The following is a 20657-nucleotide window of genomic DNA, read 5'->3' as shown; positions in this document are numbered from 1 at the left end:
TCTTCAAACCTAACAATCTCCCCCTTTGACATTATTTGACACAATCTTCTCTCTTATGCTTCTGTCAGTCTGTCACTGGTTACAACACCTTGTTACAACATGCGATGAACCCTGAAACATGACTCTCCTGACTCTTATAATACTGATTGTATAGAACATCAACTAGTTGTTGCAATACAAACAATATATGTATAATGTATATCTTGAAGGGCCAATTTAGTGAAGATAAGACCAGATAGAATACCATGAATATGATATGATAAGAGCGGATAAGATATGAGAGATACAAGTAGGGGAAAAATATCTTTTATTCGATGTACACCTGAATAGTATTTTGTTATTTTATTTTACGTTTGATATAGAACAACAACATATATATGATATCAATTGTATATAAATAGGCAGAATTACCCTTTATAATATAGTTATATATTTTTTAAAATAGATCTTTTTTTATTTTTTTTCCTTTGTGATTTACTTATTGGTATATTTATTAGTTTCTAGTCTACTTATATACTAAAAATTGTAAGAAAAAATAACCCATAATCAGTACATGTAGAAATTAAAGAAATTAAAAATAAGACATAATTAAAGAAGAGATTCAAATGAAAACAACCTTATACAAGAAACCCAACTTATATTTATGTCCTATCTAGTTATTGGCATGTCTTTTGTCCTAAGTCTTAGGTTTGATAATCAAAAGAAGGGATATAATGAGACTTGGGAAAGAAAGCATGTAAATGGGCACAAAAAAAAAACATTAATTCTTTTTTCATATTCTACATGTTATCATGTGATCGGTAGATAAAATGGGTCAATGAGATAATAACATAATATGAGAGGTTATCCTTTTCCATCATCCTTAGTCCACGGCTCGAAAACACATGTAAAAAAAAAAGAAAAAAAAAGAAATATATGAGTTCATCAAAATATCTTCAAAAACCAAGAGAAAATGTCGGATGTTTTATAAAAAAATTAAGTTAAGCGAAAAATTGAAGTCATTTTCACCGAGACAAATACATGAAGTTACATTAATCAAATTATCTATTTAAGTTTATTTCTCAGTATCTTTAGAGACATTTAACAAAAAAAAAAGAAAAAGAATAGATATAAATATTTGACAATATTAATTTATATAAAATCAAATAAAATCATGTCCGTTGGATTAAGAATCAAGGGATTAAAGATAAGAAGGACAAAGACATTCCATTCATCTAAGAATCATTGGATGATATTCATAAGAGACGTGCATGTCAAGGTGTTAGATGTGTTTTGGACATTTATATATAATGAATATAAATATATAAATAATAAAATTTTTATTCAACGCGGTTACTTGTGTCCTTATTCGTTTGTTCAAAGGTTTCCTCTAATAAATCCAAAATTAATTATAAGTTTTTGTTTCTTTTGTTTTTAGGGTTGTGATCTTATCTTGCTTTCATATATATATATATATATATATATATATATATATATCCCCATTACTTCATTCATATTGATAATTTCAGCCACTTATTTATTTATTCGTCGTTTTAGAATTTTTTTAATATTTATTTTATGATTTAACTTTTATTAATTAATATTATAACTGAAAATTCTTTAGAAATCACTCCAAATTTCATTTATACAGAAATAGTACAGTCAAATTTGAGTATTTCTAAAAGATTTTTCTTTTTTTTTTTTGACAGCTTACTCTTTCTATCATAAAAATAATTGATGTTGACTGAAATGCCCCTCAGTTTTTTCAGAATACATAATATTAAACGAAAAGATCATATATTAAACATAAAAAACGAATATCAAACGAAAATATAATATATTAAGTGAAATCTTATATGGTTACACGTAAACACACAATATATGTTAAACAAAAAAAATATACTTATTAAACATGAAGTACATATTGTAAGATGGCATAAACTGACGATGTGAGCTGTAGTGATTGAAAAATAAGTAAATTAAAAAAAAATTGTCTGAGAAATTCAAATGCCAAAGAATCTATCTAAGAAGTTTTGAAACTTTTAAAGATTTATAATTAATTTTCTCAAATAACAAAGAAATATCTTTTTGTTCGTATATGTGTGTGAGGATGGCCATCTAGGTGCGTCTGAAATATGCAGATTTCAAATTTGTGGACGCTCTCTCTCAACTTTTGTTTCTCCTACTTTTTACCATCAAAATTGAGTAAATTTTTTAATTTCTTCAAGTTTACTATTAAAAAAATATATCTTTTATTCAATTATTGCTAGTGTTTTGGTTATTACAATTCAAATACACATACCTTGAGCCAAAATATTTTTATATAAAAATTATTTCATAAAAATTGATAAAAAAAAATGTCTTTGAAAATTAAACTAAATACCACCCTTATTGAAAATAATAGAAAAATTAGTATTTTATTTTCCTCCGGTCAAAAGTCAAGTGTTAGAATATGTGATTTATCCACATTAAATAAATAAATAAATAAAAGAGTTACAAATTAACAAAAAAAAACATGGGAAAAAAGTAATTTGACTATATATATATATGTATTGTTTCTGTCTAATTGAGTGTTCTAACAAATGAATATCTCTCGTAAATTTTAATTAATTAACAAATGCACAAATCACAAATTAATATTAAAAATCATAATTAATTCAAATGCAACTCTAATTACAAAATATTTTATTTCTAATGTTACATTCCTTCCCTCCAAAATAAAATTTGACCCTCAAAAACCCTAATTCAACTTATCCCAAAAAATATTTAAATAGTTAAAACACAAATAATATATTTCCTAACAAAACCAAAGACACAAAACCAAGAACATACTTATGCATTAATAAACAATAATATAATGTCACTCTCAAGAACATACCACATGAACATTTGGCAAGTTTGGCACAAACTGAAACCCTAAAACAATTCCTTCAAAGTACACGTACTTGAAAGAACAATTTCTTAACAATTTCTTAATAAATCAATCACTTTAGATTGATTAACTTAGGGTTGTTTGGCATTGTTTTTGTTTTTTTGTTTTTTGTTTTTGTTTCAATTTTGTTTTGTTTTTGTTTTGTTATCAATTTTTTTGAAACAAAAACTTGTTTGGATACCAAAGTTTTATATTTGAGAAAGCAAAAAGCACAAAAGCAAAAAATAATAATATTGTAAAATTTTGTATTTTTTCTTAATTTATATAAATATAATTTTTATAATTTTTATATTAGTACACAAAATTAAGTTGCATTAGAAAACAAAGTTTTTTATATATATATTTATATAAAATATAAAAATAATGCGATGCCAAATTTTTATAAATTTGTATTAATGACAAAAAAAAGGAACATATGATATATAGATTTTTGTGAAAATTAGGAGAAATATAAAAAGAAAAAAAAAATTAAAGGAGATTTCACAAGAAAAGTCTCAAATCTATAACCATATTTATCTTAAATTTCCTAACTATCTTAAAAAATAATTACAAATAAATCTAAAAAAAAGACGGGAGAAAATAACTTTTGAGATCGGAAAAACCAAGAAAAATAATTATGAAGAAAAAAAAGAGTTGAAGATCTTGGAACGTTTATCTAAACCATTAATGCTTATGAGAAAGAGATAGCAATTAATGTCTTTAATGGTTTAGGTTAATGTTTTGGAAATGTTTTCAATATAGTTGAAAATATAAAAATTGTGTTTCTATATTTTTTGAAAACATAGATGTTGTTTTCAAAATTTTTGAAAACAAAAATAGCTTGCCAAACGTGTTTTTCTTGTTTTATTTCCAAAAATTTGAAATTGGCAACAAAAATAAAGATTTGGCAACAATACCAAACGAGCCCTTAATATTTGGAAACTGGTGTGAAGATGAACATTTTGCATTGATGAATGCCAATGTGAGCCGACATTTTATTGACGTAATGCTCCTTCAAAGTCTTGTGCTGCATAAGACGAGAGAATAGACATTAGAATCACATTAAGGTTTCGATACATTGATTATGCATGCTTTGCACTAGTTATATTCAGTGACAACCATTGTATTATCTGAGTAATATGACAAATAAAAAGAAAGAAATCACAATGATATAAAGCATGAAATGAAAGAAAGTACATTTGATTAATATAAAATAAACAAATGAAGGAATGTTTGTTCAATGTTGTTGAATGAAAGAAGTGGTATCGAACAATCAAATGAAAGGGATGTTTTGTCTACTGAAATGACATTTACAATTCTTTGATATTTCTGTAGAATTGAAACTAAAATGATGAAGGTGTTTTACAATGCAAAAGAATTCATAAACATCTATTAAAAAGCGGAGAATTGTAGAAATTAAGATTATAGAATTAAGACAAAATTAATACCTCCCAGATCTCTTGCTTGTACAACAGTATCGGGAGGAATGCCGATATCATCCCAATGGACAAAAACATTATCCGGAGAGCCAAAATTATCAGCAAGATTAACAAGAACAATAGCTGTTCGATATCCAGACAGAGGAGCAGCCCAAATCTACATAAAAAAAAATCGCAAAAGAATAAGTGTTTTAATCAAGAATTGCCATTGGTTAACATTAATAATCTGAAGACATAATACCTTGGTTGACATTTGGTGGTAATTCAAGTGACATGCAGATAGTTTACCTTGGTTGACATCAATGACTTCATTGTTACCTAGAATTTCCATTGTTTCTTTCGACATATTTCTTCCATCACATCCAATGATAAGTTGAGCCTACATTTCAATGACTTAGAGTTTAATCGTTCGTAAACACTAGAGAAATATTTAAACTTGCGAAAATTACCTTTGAAACGGCCCATATACTGAAATGCACTTTGTACTCCTCTGAAGTCCTCCCTCCATTTCCTACTTCTAACATGTCAAGGGATCTATATCAGAAAAGAAAAAAAAAAAAAAGCATTCATGTCAAAATATGCCAAAAGAGCATTTCAATATTTTAGAAGTGTTTAAAATGCGAACCATTCTAGCCACCAAGCCTTGCATAAGATGCATACACTTCATTTGGATCAGCTCGGGAGATCATTCTGCAAGCCGAAGAAAAAGAAATTTCAAATTTTCATTCAAACACAAAGCTAAAAGTTATAAACAAATATACCAAGGGTCCGTTTGATACGCAAGACTTTGAGGGACAGCACAGGACAACTTCTATTGCTATGCGTTTGATTTACAAATGGAATGGGAGTACAGCACAAACTACCCAATCGGTACAACACAACTTCTTAATTTTTTTGTACCGCTAAAACCACGGCACAAATATTCTTATGTAGTACAGGATAACTTATGACAAAATTGTCCCTATTTAAAATTAAAAATTACATACTCATTAAGAATTGATAACATGATTTATTTTGTTTTATTTATTTATTTATTTATCTATTTATTTATCTATTTAAAATTTTATTTATTTATTTATTTATCTATATATCTATTTATTTATACTTTATTATTTAAATATTAATGAAAGTTTGTTTGTTGTAGGTTAAATGTTTTTAAAATTATGTTAATTTTTTTAATTTATTGTTGTTGTTGGGCGTTGTAAAATTTGATAAGATTTTCATAAAATATTATTGTATATTTTTTATTATAAAATAAATATAGAATAATAATAAGGTATTATCGTAATTTACTATTTTGTGTTCCGTACTGTTCAATGAAAATCAAACATAGAACAACACAAGCACTTGTGATATACTTTAACTATTTGTACTGTACTGTACTGCTTGTGTTGTTCTCTTTAACAAATCAAACGGACCCCAAGTCCGTGTATCAATTATGTTGTCAGTTGTTCTCCAGCTATTCCCTACATTTGCACCCCAGGATGCATGCCACTCTTAAAAGTGGAAATGAACACAGATAAGTAGTTTGAAAATGAACAACATTGTAGAACAAATTAGTACATTACCATTCACAAAGAGAAAAAAAATTTGACGACCAGTTTGCATCAGTGCTCGAGTCATTACAAGATACCTAAATGCAGTTTCAAATTTCAGTATTGACGAATCATTACCATAAGTTGTACTTCAGTGATTTAGTAAACTTTGATGTTACCTCAACATTGGCTTTGTGTCTTCGTTGTTACAGTAATCATATTTCAAGCAATCAATACCCTGTAAAAGATAGAAATTTTCAGTAATTGTTTTGCTTGAATAAGAATAAAAGGTATTTGATTTGATCAATGTGAGACATACCCAGGACGTTCTAAGCTTGATGTTCTCACACGCGTTAAGATCCAAGGTCTTGGTCAATGTTCCCCTTGGCGAGTTTAGAACAAAGTGCAACCTGCACTATGTTGACGATTTATTAGTTTTGACCACGGGAGGTCTTGAAGACCTCAGGATTGTGAAGTCGATTTTATTTTTGCTTGAAGGCATGTCGGGCCTTAAAACTAATTCTGAAAAAACTTGCCTCTATTCGAGTTGTATGGGTGCACTATCGGAGGCTAGGGCTGGAAAAACTTTAAACTATGGAGTTGGCTTACTTCCAATCTTCCATTTGGGGGTACCGATTTCTGGAAGAAGACCCCAACGACAAGATTGCAAGGGGTTGATTCTAAAAGTAAGGAGACTCTCATCTTGGAAAGTGCAGCACCTATCTTTAGGAGGTCGCCTAACCCTAGTGAACTTGGTTCTATCTATTGGATGTCCATTTCCAAATTACCATGTTGGGTCATCAAGGAAATTGACCGGATCAAAAAAGATTTTCTTTGGTCAGTTCTAGACATTGACCACTCGAGTTGTCTGCTGGTATGTTGGAAGAACCTTTGTTGGTCACGTGATCAGGGGGTTTTGGGAATCTTGGACTTGTACAACTTCAATCATGCACTCCTGGAAAAATGGTGGTGGAAGTTTATTATGGATCCCAACTAGTGTGGTCCGAACGTAGTCCAATTTAATTTTGGTTTGTCTCGCTAAAATTTGTCTCCTAGGCTTTCGGGGCATTTCTCCTTTTCCTGGAAAGGGGTTTGAGACTTTTTTTTTGGAAAGATTGTTGGCTTAATAGATTTGCACCCATGCACCTATGGCCGGAGGAATTCAAAGCTAATTTGTAGCAAAATGGCATGGTCCACGAACTGTACCATCTGTTTGAGGAGGCCCTGCTCATGGAGAATCGGGATACTTGGCCCTACAGGGATCATCTGCGGGCACATGTCAGGGAGCTAGGGGACAAGAAACCGTGGATGCTCAGGGGGAACGGTGTCTTCTTTGTGAAGTCCTTCTATAATTTCCTAAATGATGGTGGGTTATGTTGCCGATGATGAAGTTCTTCTGGCATAACACTTGTCGTGGAAGATCAATCTTTTCAATTAGCTTGTAAGGAAGAATAATTTTTTTTCTCTAGAGAATCTTGAAAAAAGAAAGTGCAACAAGCTTCCGATTGCTACTTGTCTAATGTGCCACTTAGGGATTGAGTCGGTTGATCATCTTTCCTTTTTGTTAAAATTATTTGGGATAATTTTATTAACCTTTGTCAGCTGCCAGAACTGTCTCTCTCCATGAGCATTCTTTGGGATTCGTGGAGGTCAAATGTTCGACCTTGAATGAGGAACTTGGGAGACTTAGTCATAAAAGCACTTGTGTGGATTGTGTGGCTTGCTAGAAATGATCATATTTTTCACACTATTGTCTTTCTTGCTCATGGTATTATTCTGACAGTTGACTATATGCTTTTATCCTGGTTCTCGTTTGTTATAAAAGGCACCACCATTCTCAGAATTCTGGAGTTTTTAGGACCTCGTGCTGTGAACTCTGGTGGGGTTCCGACGTCCGACGAGGTTCAAGACTTGGGTACAAGCTAGAGTATATTTGGGTAAGAGAGAGAGAGAGAGAGAGAGAGAGAGAGAGAGAGGGAGGGGAGGAAGCCCTACTTCCTCGCCTTGTTTTTTGTGTTTTGTCTTTACGGCTTTCTTTTGATGTTGTACCACATCTAGTGGTTTGTTGTTCTTACCTTTTTCCTCCACTGTTGTTTCATGGAAGCTTTCTGTACTGTTCCCGTTTTAATGGAAGTGGTTCATCCACTTTTTCCAAAAAAAAAAGTATTCCAATTTTTTAAAAAAAGCCATCAAAAATTACATGAATTTGAAGGAGTGTTATTGTAGAAGTTGTCATTTGGTTTATGGCCCCGGTTATAACGAAAGATTGTAATATTTTAATTTCTTTTCCAATTTAGTTGATTCATATTTTATTTGAAAGCTAAGTTCAAAATCTATATTATTGATGAAGGAGAAATTTCAAAATTCAATATGCATGATAGATTAGCAATCTAGGTTTTGCATCTCAATTCTCATTGTTGAAGCTACCCCCTAATTTATGGACGCAGCTAAACCAAATCAGCCGTAACTTTCTAATTTCTTTTCAAATTGAGTTGATTCTTGTTTTATTTGAAAGCTAAGTTCAAAATCTATATTTTTTATAGTGGACAAAATTTGAAATTCAATATGCATGATAGATTAGTAATCTAGGGTTTGCGTCTCAATTCTCATTGTAGAAGCGACCCCGAAATTTCTTTTCCAATTGAGTTGATTATTGTTTTATTTGAAACCAATGCTCAAAATCCATCTTTTCAATACAAGACAAAATTTCAAATTCAATATGGATAACAGGTTAGCAATCTAGGTATTGCTTATCAAGTTTTATCGTTGAAGCTGTCATTGGGTTTATGACCACGACTATAGCGAAATGTTGTCATATTCTATTTTTTCCCCCAATTTAGTTGATTCTTGTTTTATTTAATACCTAATTTCAAAATCTATCTTTTTTATGGTGGATAAATTTTAAAATTCAATATGCATGATAGATTAGCAATCTAGGTTTTGCGTCTCAATTCTCATTGTAGAAGCCACCCCTGAATTTTTGTGTGCGGCTATACCGAATCAGCCGTAACTTTCTAATTTCTTTTCAAATTGAGTTGATTCTTATTTTATTTGATAGTTATGTTTAAAATCTATCTTTTCAATGCAGGACAAATTTTCAAATTCAATATAGATGATTAATTAGCAATCTAGGTTTTGCATCTCAAGTCTTATTGTAGAGGTTGTTATATGGTTTATGGCCCTACTATAGTGAAATACCGTAACATTCTAATTTTTTTTTTTCAATTTAGTTGATTCTTGTTTTATTTGAAAGCAAAGTACAAAATCTATCTTTTTAATGGCGGACAAAATTTCAAATTCAATTGCATGATAGATTAGCAATCTAAGTTTTGTGTCTCAAATCTCATTGTGGAAGCTACCCCTGAATATTTGGGTGTGGTAATGCCGAATCAGCCGTGACTTTCTAATTTCTTTACAAATTGAGTTGATTCTTGTTTTATTTGAAATCTATGTTCAAAATCTATCTTTTTGATAATGGACAAATTTTTAAATTCGATATGGATGATAGGTTAGCAATTTAGGTTTTGCGTCTCAAGTCTCATTGTAGAAGCTGTGATTGGGTTTATGGCCTTGGCTATATCGCAAAGCCATAATAGTCTAATTTATTTCCAATTTAGTTGATTTTTTGTTTTATTTCAAAGATAAGTTCAAAATCTATCTTTTTTATGGAGGACAAATTTTGAAATTCAATATGCATGATAGATTAGCAATCTAGCTAGGTTTGTATCTCAATTCTCATTGTTGAAGCTAACCCTGAATTTATGGGCGCGGCTATACTGAATCAATTGTAACTTTCTAATTTCTTTTCTAATTGAGTTGATTCTTGTTTTATTTGAAAGCTATGTTAAAAATCTATCTTTTCAATGCAGGATAAATTTTGAAATTCGATATTGATGACAGGTTAGCAATCTAGGTTTTGCATCCCAACATATTGTAGAAGTTGTCGTTGGGTTAATGCCCACAACTACAGTGAAACTCCATAATATTCTAATTTTCTTTTCAAATTTAGTTAATTGTTGTTTTATTTGAAAGCTAAGTTTAAAATCTATCTTCTTGATGGAAGACAAATTTTAAAATTCAATATGCATGATAGATTAACAATCTAGGTTTTGCGTTTCAGTTCTCACTATAGAAGCCACCCTTGAATTAATGGGTGTGGCTATACAGAATCACAATAAATTTTTAATTTCTTTTCAAATTGAGTTGATTCTTGTTTTATTTGAAGGTTATGTTCAAAATCTATCTTTTTGATGCAGGGAAAATTTTCAAATTCGATATGGGTGATAGGTTAGCAATCTAGGTTTTTCGTCTTAAGTCTCATTATTAAAGCTGTCATTGGGTTTATGGCCCCGGCTATAGTGAAACAACATAATATTCTAATTTTTTTTTTCCAATTTAGTTGAATCTTGTTTTATTTGAAAGCGAAGTTCAAAATCTATCTTTTTTTATGGAAGACAAATTTTGAAATTCAATATGCATGATAGATTAGCAATCTAGGTTTTGCCTCTCAATTCTCATTATACAAGCTACCCACGAATATATGGGCGCAGCTACACCGAATCAGCCGTAACTTTCTAATTTTTTTCCCAATTGAGTCGTTTCTTGTTTTATTTGAAAGCAATGTTCAAAATCTATCTTTTTGATGTAGTATAAAATTTTAAATTCAATGTTTTATTTGAAAACTATTTTCAAAATCTGTCTTTTCGATGATGGACAAATTTTCAAATTTGATATGGATGATAGGTTAGCAATCTTGGTTTTGGGTCTCGAGTCTCATTGTAGAAGGTGTCTTTGGGTTTATGGCCACTCCTGCGAAATGCCATAATATTCTAATTTCTTTTCCAATTTAATTGATTCTTGTTTTATTTGAAAGGTAAGTTCAAAATATATCTTTTTTATATAGGACAAATTTTGAAATTCAGTATGCATGATAGATTAGCAATCTAGGTTGTGCGTCTCAATTCTCATTGTAGAAGCTGCCCCCGAATTTATGGGTGCGGCTATACCAAATCAGCCGTAACTTTCTAATATATTTTTCAATTGGGTTGATTCTTGTTTTATTTGAAAGCTATGATCAAAATATATCTTTTCGATGCAGGTAAAATTTTCAAATTCAATTTGGATGATAGGTTAGAAATCTAAATTTTGCGTCTCAAGTCTCATTGTAAAAGCTGCCATTGGGTTTATGGCCATGGCTATAATGAATCACTATAATATTCTAATTTCTTTTTTAATTTAGTTAATTCTTGTTTTATTTGAAAGCTAAGTTAAAAATCTATTTTTTTTATAGAAGAGAAATTTTGAAATTCAATATGTATGATAGATTAGCAATTTAGGTTTTGCGTCTCAATTATCATTGTAGAAGCTACACCCAAATTTATGGGCGGTGGTTATACCGAATCAGCAATAACTTTTATCATATACAAAATTTAAATTTAAATAGGAATCAAAGCATAGCCTAATGGTTTTCTACGTTGCAATTTGTCAAAAAAAAGTTTTTTTTTTAAATAGAATAAAATCAATTGTCTTAATATCTTCTAAAGTTCTAAATATGATCATCTGTTTTGAGAGTAGCTTCATTTTATCATTATTTATTTCTTTAGAAATAAGCATGTAATAAGCTTACTTGTTTAAAATTAAAAATATATAACAATATTTTATATTATGAAATGTTTAACTTTCTTATGTATGATATTGTATTATGAAATGTTTAACTTTTTTATGTATGATATTGTTTTGCAATAATAATATTCAGTGCAATAGAGTGATGTTTTTCAATCATGTATAGTTGGTTTATATATATATATAAATTCCAGTTTTCAATGTTTTTTTTTAAATGATTCTAATCAAATTAATTTAATACACACTCCTAATCTAATGCATGTAAACTTAATAATTTAAATAAATATACTCAATAATTTTTTTTTAAAAAAATAATAATTCAAATATATTTAATTGCTCTAAGTTTTATCTCTAAAAGTGATTTAAATAATTTTAAACCTTATCTTCACCCTCTTTTGACTCACCAAACCATAATCGCTAAAAAAACATACTTGAACATAATTCATAAATTATTTATTTTATAAAACATTAATATTATTTTAAATTAAACTTTTCAGACATAATAAAATTCAAGTGTGAAGGAGGGATGAAATAAAAAAATATTTATTATTTTATTTTATTTCATGCAGGGAAAACTTAAGAGGTGTACATGTTTAGAACAACTTCTATTTTCTTTTGTTGCTAATAAATTTTTTTAATATGTTTTTCTCCACTTTATTCAGAAACACGAAATTTTCACTTTGGTGTCAAAACATACATCTTGCAAGCATGAGAATCCACGGTCGCTGTGATTTGTCCTTTTGCTTTCGAAGTGGAATGCTGACATTATAAATCAAAATTATTTAATAGTAAGACTCAAATGTATTCATATATATATATATATATATATTATCAAAAATATTTGTATAGTGAAAATACAATGTTATCCTTATAGCAAAACAAGAGAAGCATAAACAAATAGGGGATGAAAAAGAGAAAGTGAGGGGTAAAATTCTCTTTTTGGTTTAAAAAATGGGGGTTAAAAAGTAAATATCTAGTTATCTCCTTCTTCTTATTTATTATTATTAAGAAAATATTTTTATAGTCAAAATTGAATTATACCCTTATAAAAAATAGAGGCATGCAAAAGATTGGGAAGCAAAACAGAGGAAGTGAAAGGGTAAAAAATTGGTTTTGGGTTGAGAATGAGGGTAGAAATATGTATATATAGTTATCTATCTCTCTATTGTTATTATTATTTTTTTTATACTCAAAATACAATTTTACCCTGAAGGGAAAGGAAAAGATAGCAAAAAAGTGAAGGGTAAAATTGTCTTTTTGATTAACAATGAGGGCAAAAAGGTAATTTGGACTCACCTCCCAAAGATCTCTAACTACAGCCTGTTTTGATTGGAGTCCAATATCAGACAAGTCAGCAGTGATTGAAGCTTGTGAACCACTTCTATTCAAAAGCACAACTGCCACTCTTCCACCACTCAATGCTCCTGCCCATACCTAATTTTTTTCACAAATAAATTAATAAATAAATAATGTAGAATTTTTAAAATAAAATAATTATAATTGCTAAAAACAATTTGTTCTATTATATCAGATCTAATGTGAAGTATTTATGGCTGGCTAAGGAGGCAGATTTAAAACTAACTTATACAAAATGATGGCACGTGTGTTATTAAATTTATAATTACACTCCACATAAATGCTAGCCCCTAGCATGTTGCTTATTCATGTTCATAAAAGAAAAAATATATATATAATTATTATATAGAATTGTATTTTTTTTTTTTAGATTAATTGAGAAAATATATTTATTAATATAATGAGAAAAAAATGCATGTTTAAGGCAATTGTATATCAACTTTTTTTATTTTTTAAATATTAATAAACACAAACTTTTGTTTCTTTTTCTTGATTTACTTATATTTATTCTTTTTCTCTCTCGACAAAAATTATTTATTTTTAATATTATATATATATATAGAAAAGCACACCTCTAAGCCATCATTAGATTTCACTTTCCTTCCTTGAACTCCAAGTCCATCTATTAAGACAAAAAAATAAAATAAAAATAAAAATAATAATAATAATAATTAGCAATTCCATAACTTATATATACATATATATATATATATATGAAATGATGAAAAGATAATAATAAATAATAATACCTTGATTGACTGCAATGACCTCAGAGTTACCAAGTATATCTTTAGTTTCACTGCTTATTGAACGCACATCACAACCAATCAAGAGTGGAGCCTGGCAGAGATTCATTTACCAAAATGCCCTTATAAATTTTAAACATTTATTTTACATATAATATATATATATATATATATATGCTTGTATTTTATATACCTTAGCTAGAGCCCAAAGGCTAAAATGGGCACGGTATTCTTCTGTTGTCATTCCACCATTGCCCACTTCAAGCATATCAGGATCTAAATAGTTAAAAATTAATTAATTAATTAATTAATTATATCATAGTATTTATTAATTAATTAAAATTTAAGATAATTAATTTAACGGGAGGGTAAAATAGGAATGAAAAGTTACCATTCCATCCACCAGGACCAGCATAGGAAGCCCATTGATCATTTTCATCAGCCTTTGATAACATGCTACACAATAATTTATCTTAAAAAGTTAGTCATAAATAAATAAATTTCAAATTATTATAAGAGTAAACTAACTCCTAGAGCTGTAAACAAGCCGAGCTGAGCCGAGTATCACCAGGCTCGAGCTCGGCTCAAGTATAGTATTCGAAGGCTCGAGCTCAGCTCGAGCTCGTTCCAGCTGTTTTTTTTGTACTCGAGCTCGGCTCGCTGAAAAACTCAAGTAGCTCGAGCTCGGCTCGTTAAAGCTCGATTAACTTGTATACATAAGTATTTTTATAATTTTATATAGTTTATATAATTATGTATTTTTGTAATTTATATATAAATAATTTAATATTTTATATATAAAAGCTCGTTTAGGCTCGCGAGCCTCATGAGGTGAGTATTTTTGGGCTCAAGCTCGGTTTGTCAACATAAACGAGCAGCTCGAGCTTGGCTTGTGAAAAATCGAATCAAATTCGAGCATTGGAAGAGCCGATCTCGAGTAGCTCACGAGTAGCTTGGCTCATTTACACCCCTACTAACTCCATATTTTTTTTTTTTTTAATCCTTCAAATTTATCAAAATTTAAACATCCCTCATTTTCAAAATTTTCACTTTTAAATCCAAAATTAAATTAAAATTATAAAATTACCCCCATCATGCTCCCTTGACAATTCTTTAGATATTTTTTATATTCTATCAAAAATATTAATAACGAGTTCAAATTAAAAAATTCAAAACATAAAAACTAAAATGTAAATAAAAAAAAATATGAGGGACTTAAGCATAGACCAAGGATCCAATTCCTGCTGTGCAGGATAAGGGTAAGTGGTATATTTAAAAAGTTCGTGTACGTCATCAATATTTGTCGGCATTTGTCAATAATAATAATAATAATAATCATAATAATTTAAAATGAAATACCTTTCCCAATTATCTTCAATATCACCTGTTGTTCTCCAACTGTTACCAACACCGCTTGCCCATGTTGCTGGATTTTCTTGTCCCCTACCCATCATCATTTTCATTTAATTATTAATTATATAAATTTAAAAAATGATTAGTTATAATATTCTGTCATTAAAATTTTGTTTCACTGTTGGCTTTAAATTTTATATTTCCAAAATATGCAATATAGTTTTAAATTAATTGCAAGTGATTTTGAGGGTTCCAAATGAATATATAATCACACTAAAAGGAATTCAATAAAAAATTCACATTTTACAATATTAATATATTAGAAAGTATTTCAAAATTTTCATATTATATACATACGGAATTTATTTTCATACATAATACAAAATATAGAAACAAACATACCATTCACAGAGAGAGAAAAAAATGCTTCTGCCAGAGTTGAGAAGTGCCTTGCTCATAGTGTTGTATCTGTTTTTATTTTTAACACAATTATATAAAATTAATATAATTAAACATGATTAAATAAACCAAATTATAATGACATTATCAAAAATGTTTTAATATATTACCTCTCTTGTGGACTTGTCCCAGGGTTATTACAGTTATCATACTTCAAATAATCCACTCCCTAATAAACCAAAACAAATTCTTACATTTATATGTAACACATTTATCACAATTAAGAAAAAAAGGAAGAAAAAAAATTATCATACTTAAAATTTATCTAAAATAAATAAATAAAAAACTAAATATAATGTGAAAAATAATCAATATGAAGAATTGTTATAACATTTTCTTTTGATCACGGGTGAGACGAAAACCATCCATGCAACAACAAAAGAGTCAATATTTTATTCTCCTCCCAATCCAGAGATGAGAATTCAAATCAGTAACAAATGATGGGTAAACTTGTTCATATTATTTTATAACATAAGAATAAAAATATAGAAATAATAATAATAAATATAAGTATTTGAAAGATGTTTGATGATATATAACATTATATATATAAATATATATATAGATATATATTACCCAAGAGGCAAAGGTGTTGGCATCCTGTTCTTCATGGTCAAGAGAACCAGGCATGGTTTTGCTGCATGTTTGACTCCTGTCATTTGTTCACAAACATTTCATGTATTTTATTTTAACAGTTATTTTAAATGTTATTTATTTATTTATTTCAATGTGTGTATATATATATATAATATTACCCTGCATCACTGTATATCCCAAGCTTGAGGCCTTTGTCATGCACATAATCTGCGAGTGATTTTATTCCTGAAGGGAAGGTTGATCGTTTGGCAACCAAATTCCCCTGATTATCAAGTCCAAAATATACATATAAAAAAAATTAAACAAGTCCAAAATATTAAAAAAAATTAAATTAAAAAACTATTTTTAAAAAAATTAAAATGAATAAATAACAAAATAAATTAAACTCATTTACAATTGGTAATCAACTCATTCATGAAAGGCCATATTAAAAAAAAAAACAACTGCTTTCTAAGTAATATATTATAAATACCAAAATTTAATAGTTAAAGGGTTAATTGTATTGCTGGATCAATACATAAATGATATAAATACAAAGTAACATTTTACTAGTTATATAAAATTTGATGAACCACAATGTGTGTATATATTACAAATAATATCGAATAAAAAGAAAGAACAATCATTAAAATTGAATATTCAACTGTGTTTTAAAAAGAGTTAATTTTATTTCTCGATTGAGATATATATGATATAAATACAAAGTAACATTGTCATTAATTATATGAAGATTTGATAGAAACATGTATGTGTGTGTACCCAAACATATTACAAATGATGCCGTGCAAGGAAAAAAAGTCAATTAAGTTGAGTTTTTGACTATATGTTTTAAAAAAAATTACTTCTCGATAAAGATATATATTGTACAAATATAGACAAACAAATGTGTTTATGTATATATTATAAATAATATCAAACATAAAGAAAAAACAATCAAGTTGGAACTTAATTTCCAACTGCATATTTTAAAAAGAGTTTGTTTTATTTCTCAATCGATATATATATATTTATACAATACCAGAATATGTGTATATATATATAATTACAAATAATATCAAACAGAAAGAAAAAAACAATTAAGTTGGATTTCCCTCAATATGTTTTAAAAAGAGTTAGCTTTATTTCACGTTGGATATATATATATATATATATATAAAATACAAATATAGAGTAGTATTGCCATTATTTATATAAAGATTTGAACAACCAGTATGTGTGTATGTATATTACAAATAATACCTAACATAAAAGAAAAAAACAATTAAGTTGGATTTTTAATTGCATGTTTTAAAAAAAGTTATATATATATATATATGATATAAAAACAAAATAATATTGCCATTAATTTTATGAAGATTTGGTGAACAAACATGATCAAAATAAGGTCCCATGGACAGCTCCAAATAACCAAATCATGAAAACATGCCCCCTAAAGACTAGAAACAACATGTTGTGATTAATAATTTAATATGAGGCTCATGGTCTGTTTATGAAGAAAAGGAGGCAAAGAAAGAAACCAGATCTCTTTGAATAACAGTAACAAGGACTATAAGCCAGCTCACATTTGTAGACTTTATTTTGTCTCTTTATATTTAGGGTTAGGGTTTTATTAGATTCTTTTTCTCTTGTACTTGTTTATTTTATTTTTCTATTTGTATTTTTTTTTCTTTTTTCTTTTTTCTTTATACTAAAAGTGTGTTCATTGGCTTTAGATATTTGTCTAAAATAGAATAGTTGATAGGGTAATATATTTTTGGTATACATCAATTAATGAGATATTAAATCTTATAAAGTTAGAACAAACAAAGATGTTTATCTTGAGTAAAGTAATAAATATGTATAAATGCGACAAAGCTCAATTCTCTGTCGGGGCGTATGATGGGTCGATTTGTGCGCCCTCACCCGACCACCATGGAGATTGGGTTACACACCCGCTCTCATAAGTGAGGATCCGTGGTAATGTCATTATGTCTAGTACATTTTAAATTTGAATAATGAGTGTACCGTAAATCATGTTTTTCGCAATTGAATCAATACAAAAGAACCAAGACTTTTTGGGTAATAAATATGTCGCTGTATATAATTGTGATAAAAATTTTAAAGATATATTCTGAGTAATAAATTTGAGAAAATTTAATAATTTTCCTATATAATGAAAAATTGAGAGAATCAAGAGCTTTCATGAAGAAAAATATTATAATAAATATTATTATTTTAAATTATAAAATTAAAGCACCTATAACAAAAAAAAACAAAGACTGAAATTAAAAGAGCATGAAAGATACCTCTGAGTCTCTGTCTGATTCACCCCAGCAATCATCTAATATTTGTAAAATAAAAATAATTAATTATTTATTTATTTATTTAAACAAATAATTAAAAAATGATAAATATTATATATATATATGAAAACCTAGGTTAACATATTGGTAGCCAAGAGAGGAGAGTCCTGTTGACACCAGTGCATCAGCTGCATTAAAAAAATTTAAAAATTATAATGAGCTCAAATATTTATTTAAATTATATTAATAATGTAATTTATTCAAAACTAAATCTTATGAATAATATAATCACATCATTTATTTATTCATTTATTTATGGAAAGGAATTGACAAAATTAATTGTGACGAAAGTTTTACTCCAAAGCAAATTGGCAAGTGAATATTTTAATTTAGTTTATAAAAGAAACTATTTTATTATTAATTTAGCATCTACCTAATATTTTGAAAATGATGTATAATATATATTAAAAAATACAAGAACAATAAAAGGATCCCCACAAGGCCATAACTCTAGCATGTGACATGATCCAATCATTGCGGCCAATCTACCTTCAAATTCACACTAAACTAAAGACAAATAATAATAATGATAATAATAATTATAATTATAATAATAATAATAATAATAATAATAATTATTATTATTATTATTATTATTTTGTAGGTATCAAGACATGAGATATTGGAAGAAAACAACCATCAAGAACAAAAATAAATAAATAAATAAATATAAACGTTGAACTACCTAGACAAAGACAGAGAAAAAGGACAGAATCTAATTGGAAACAGTGAACTATCAAAGGGAAATTAATTTAAAAAACAAAAACAAGAAAAAAAAACCCTAAGCACCACAACCATGTATATTTATTATTTATAAAGAGAAAGAGAGAAAGGTGGTGGAGTTGAGTTAAAAAAAATGTAGGTCCACATATATATATATATATACATATATAACTATACATGCATATATATATATATAAAGAAAGAGAGAGAGAGAGAGAGAGAGAGAGAGAGAGAGAGAGAGAAAGGCCATAAAATCTAACTAGTTTCACAATATATATATAGATATACTGATATACACATCATTATGGCAATGGTCACCATGGTCCATAGACTTTGACCTACAATATGAGGGCTCACCTTTGGAAAAATAAAAAAATAAAAAATAAAAAAATAAAAAAAGAAGAAAATTCTCAATAAGTCAACTATGTAGAGATGGGAAAGAGGCTTAAAAAAAGGTGAAACTATATATATATATATATATATATAAGTATGTATACACATGTGCACATTTATAGTGGTTATTGAATATTATAGTGGGGGAAAAAGGGGTGAAAAAATACACATGTGCACATTTATAGTGGTTATGGAATATTATAGTGGGGGAAAAAAGGGGTGAAAAAAATAAGGAAAAAAGATGTTAATAAAAGAAAATAAAAATAAGAAGAAGAAGATGATGATGAAGAAGAAGAAGAGAGAACCTGTTTCCTTGATGAGTTGCTCGGTGATGCCACAATGGAAGTGGTTCCAACTATTCCACCTACATTACAACACTCACCACCTCAATTTATTCAATCATTAATTCAAAACTTACTTACATGTATATATATATATATATATCTATGAAAATATATGCTATATGTTTATATATTTTATATACAGAGAAAGACAAAAACCATTACACTAGCCAAGTTGTAAAAGCATCTGACTCATATACAAGAGGTTAAGATTTTTGACTCTTTCAATGCGTGTGTTTTGCACATTATAATAATAATAATAATAATAATAATAATAATAATAATAGAAGGGAAGAGAAGAAGAAGTCAAAGGTGATCAAGATGTATGCATGGGTTGTTAAGATGGAGAAAAAGTAGTGAAAAAGATGATGAAGAAGAAGAAAAAATAAAGGTAACATTGACACACACTAGTGTGAGTCTCTTCTCATTTCATTTATCAAAAAAACTAAAAATAAAAAATAAAATAAAACTAAATCATGAGTAATAACAGAAAGTAGTATATATATTGAATTCTTCAGAGTAAAAACACAGAAAACTTCAAAGAGATAAATAAACACAGATATGCATGAACTCAAACTCAACAAAAACTTTTCTTTCTTAGATTAGATCACAATAAAAAAAAAACAAAAGGAGAAAAACATAACTTCAAAACAAGATAAATATATATATATATATATGATAATTAAGTACCCCATTTGAGGAGTTTTTGCAAGGCCATTATCAATAAGCTCTCTTCTTCTCCCAACCATTGATACTCCATCGTTGATCATCCTCCCTGCCATCACCACCGTCCATAGCATCATGAATCCAAGCACTCCTCCACTCCATGCCATCTTTCTCTCTTTCTTTCTGAAGAGAAGC

General features: G+C 28.3%; 1 protein-coding gene and 1 pseudogene across 1 annotated transcript; both read right to left on the bottom strand.

Annotated features, from left to right (window-relative positions):
* Positions 1-3988: 3988 nt before the first annotated feature.
* On the bottom strand, positions 3989-6566 carry LOC120279312 (annotated as a pseudogene).
* Positions 6567-12015: 5449 nt separating this feature from the next.
* Positions 12016-20657, bottom strand: LOC120277982 (alpha-galactosidase-like). The gene is made up of 15 exons (XM_039284858.1): positions 20487-20657; positions 19761-19819; positions 18411-18467; positions 18283-18317; positions 16156-16259; positions 15977-16052; positions 15511-15569; positions 15344-15409; positions 14948-15031; positions 13980-14044; positions 13782-13864; positions 13592-13682; positions 13415-13464; positions 12783-12920; positions 12016-12245 (listed from the first exon to the last, which is right to left on the bottom strand). Exons 1-15 carry the CDS (start codon positions 20627-20629, stop codon positions 12162-12164), a joined length of 1194 nt encoding a protein of 397 aa, XP_039140792.1. The 5' UTR covers positions 20630-20657; the 3' UTR covers positions 12016-12161.

Source organism: Dioscorea cayenensis, chromosome 2, assembly GCF_009730915.1.
Source record: "Dioscorea cayenensis subsp. rotundata cultivar TDr96_F1 chromosome 2, TDr96_F1_v2_PseudoChromosome.rev07_lg8_w22 25.fasta, whole genome shotgun sequence".
Classification (NCBI taxonomy): Eukaryota; Viridiplantae; Streptophyta; class Magnoliopsida; order Dioscoreales; family Dioscoreaceae; genus Dioscorea; species Dioscorea cayenensis.
This window is presented reverse-complemented; position numbering and strand designations above follow the sequence as displayed.

What these genes read in the sequence shown, in the direction of transcription:
- LOC120277982 (XM_039284858.1), bottom strand. Translation starts at nt 20,629, where the DNA reads ATGGCATGGAGTGGAGGAGTGCTTGGATTCATGATGCTATGGACGGTG. An exon ending in GGGATATACAGTGATGCAGG is followed by an intron (nt 16,053 to 16,155) that starts GTAATATTATAT and finishes AACAAATGACAG; the next exon opens with GAGTCAAACATGCAGCAAAA. An exon ending in CCAACACCTTTGCCTCTTGG is followed by an intron (nt 15,570 to 15,976) that starts GTAATATATATC and finishes TTGGTTTATTAG; the next exon opens with GGAGTGGATTATTTGAAGTA.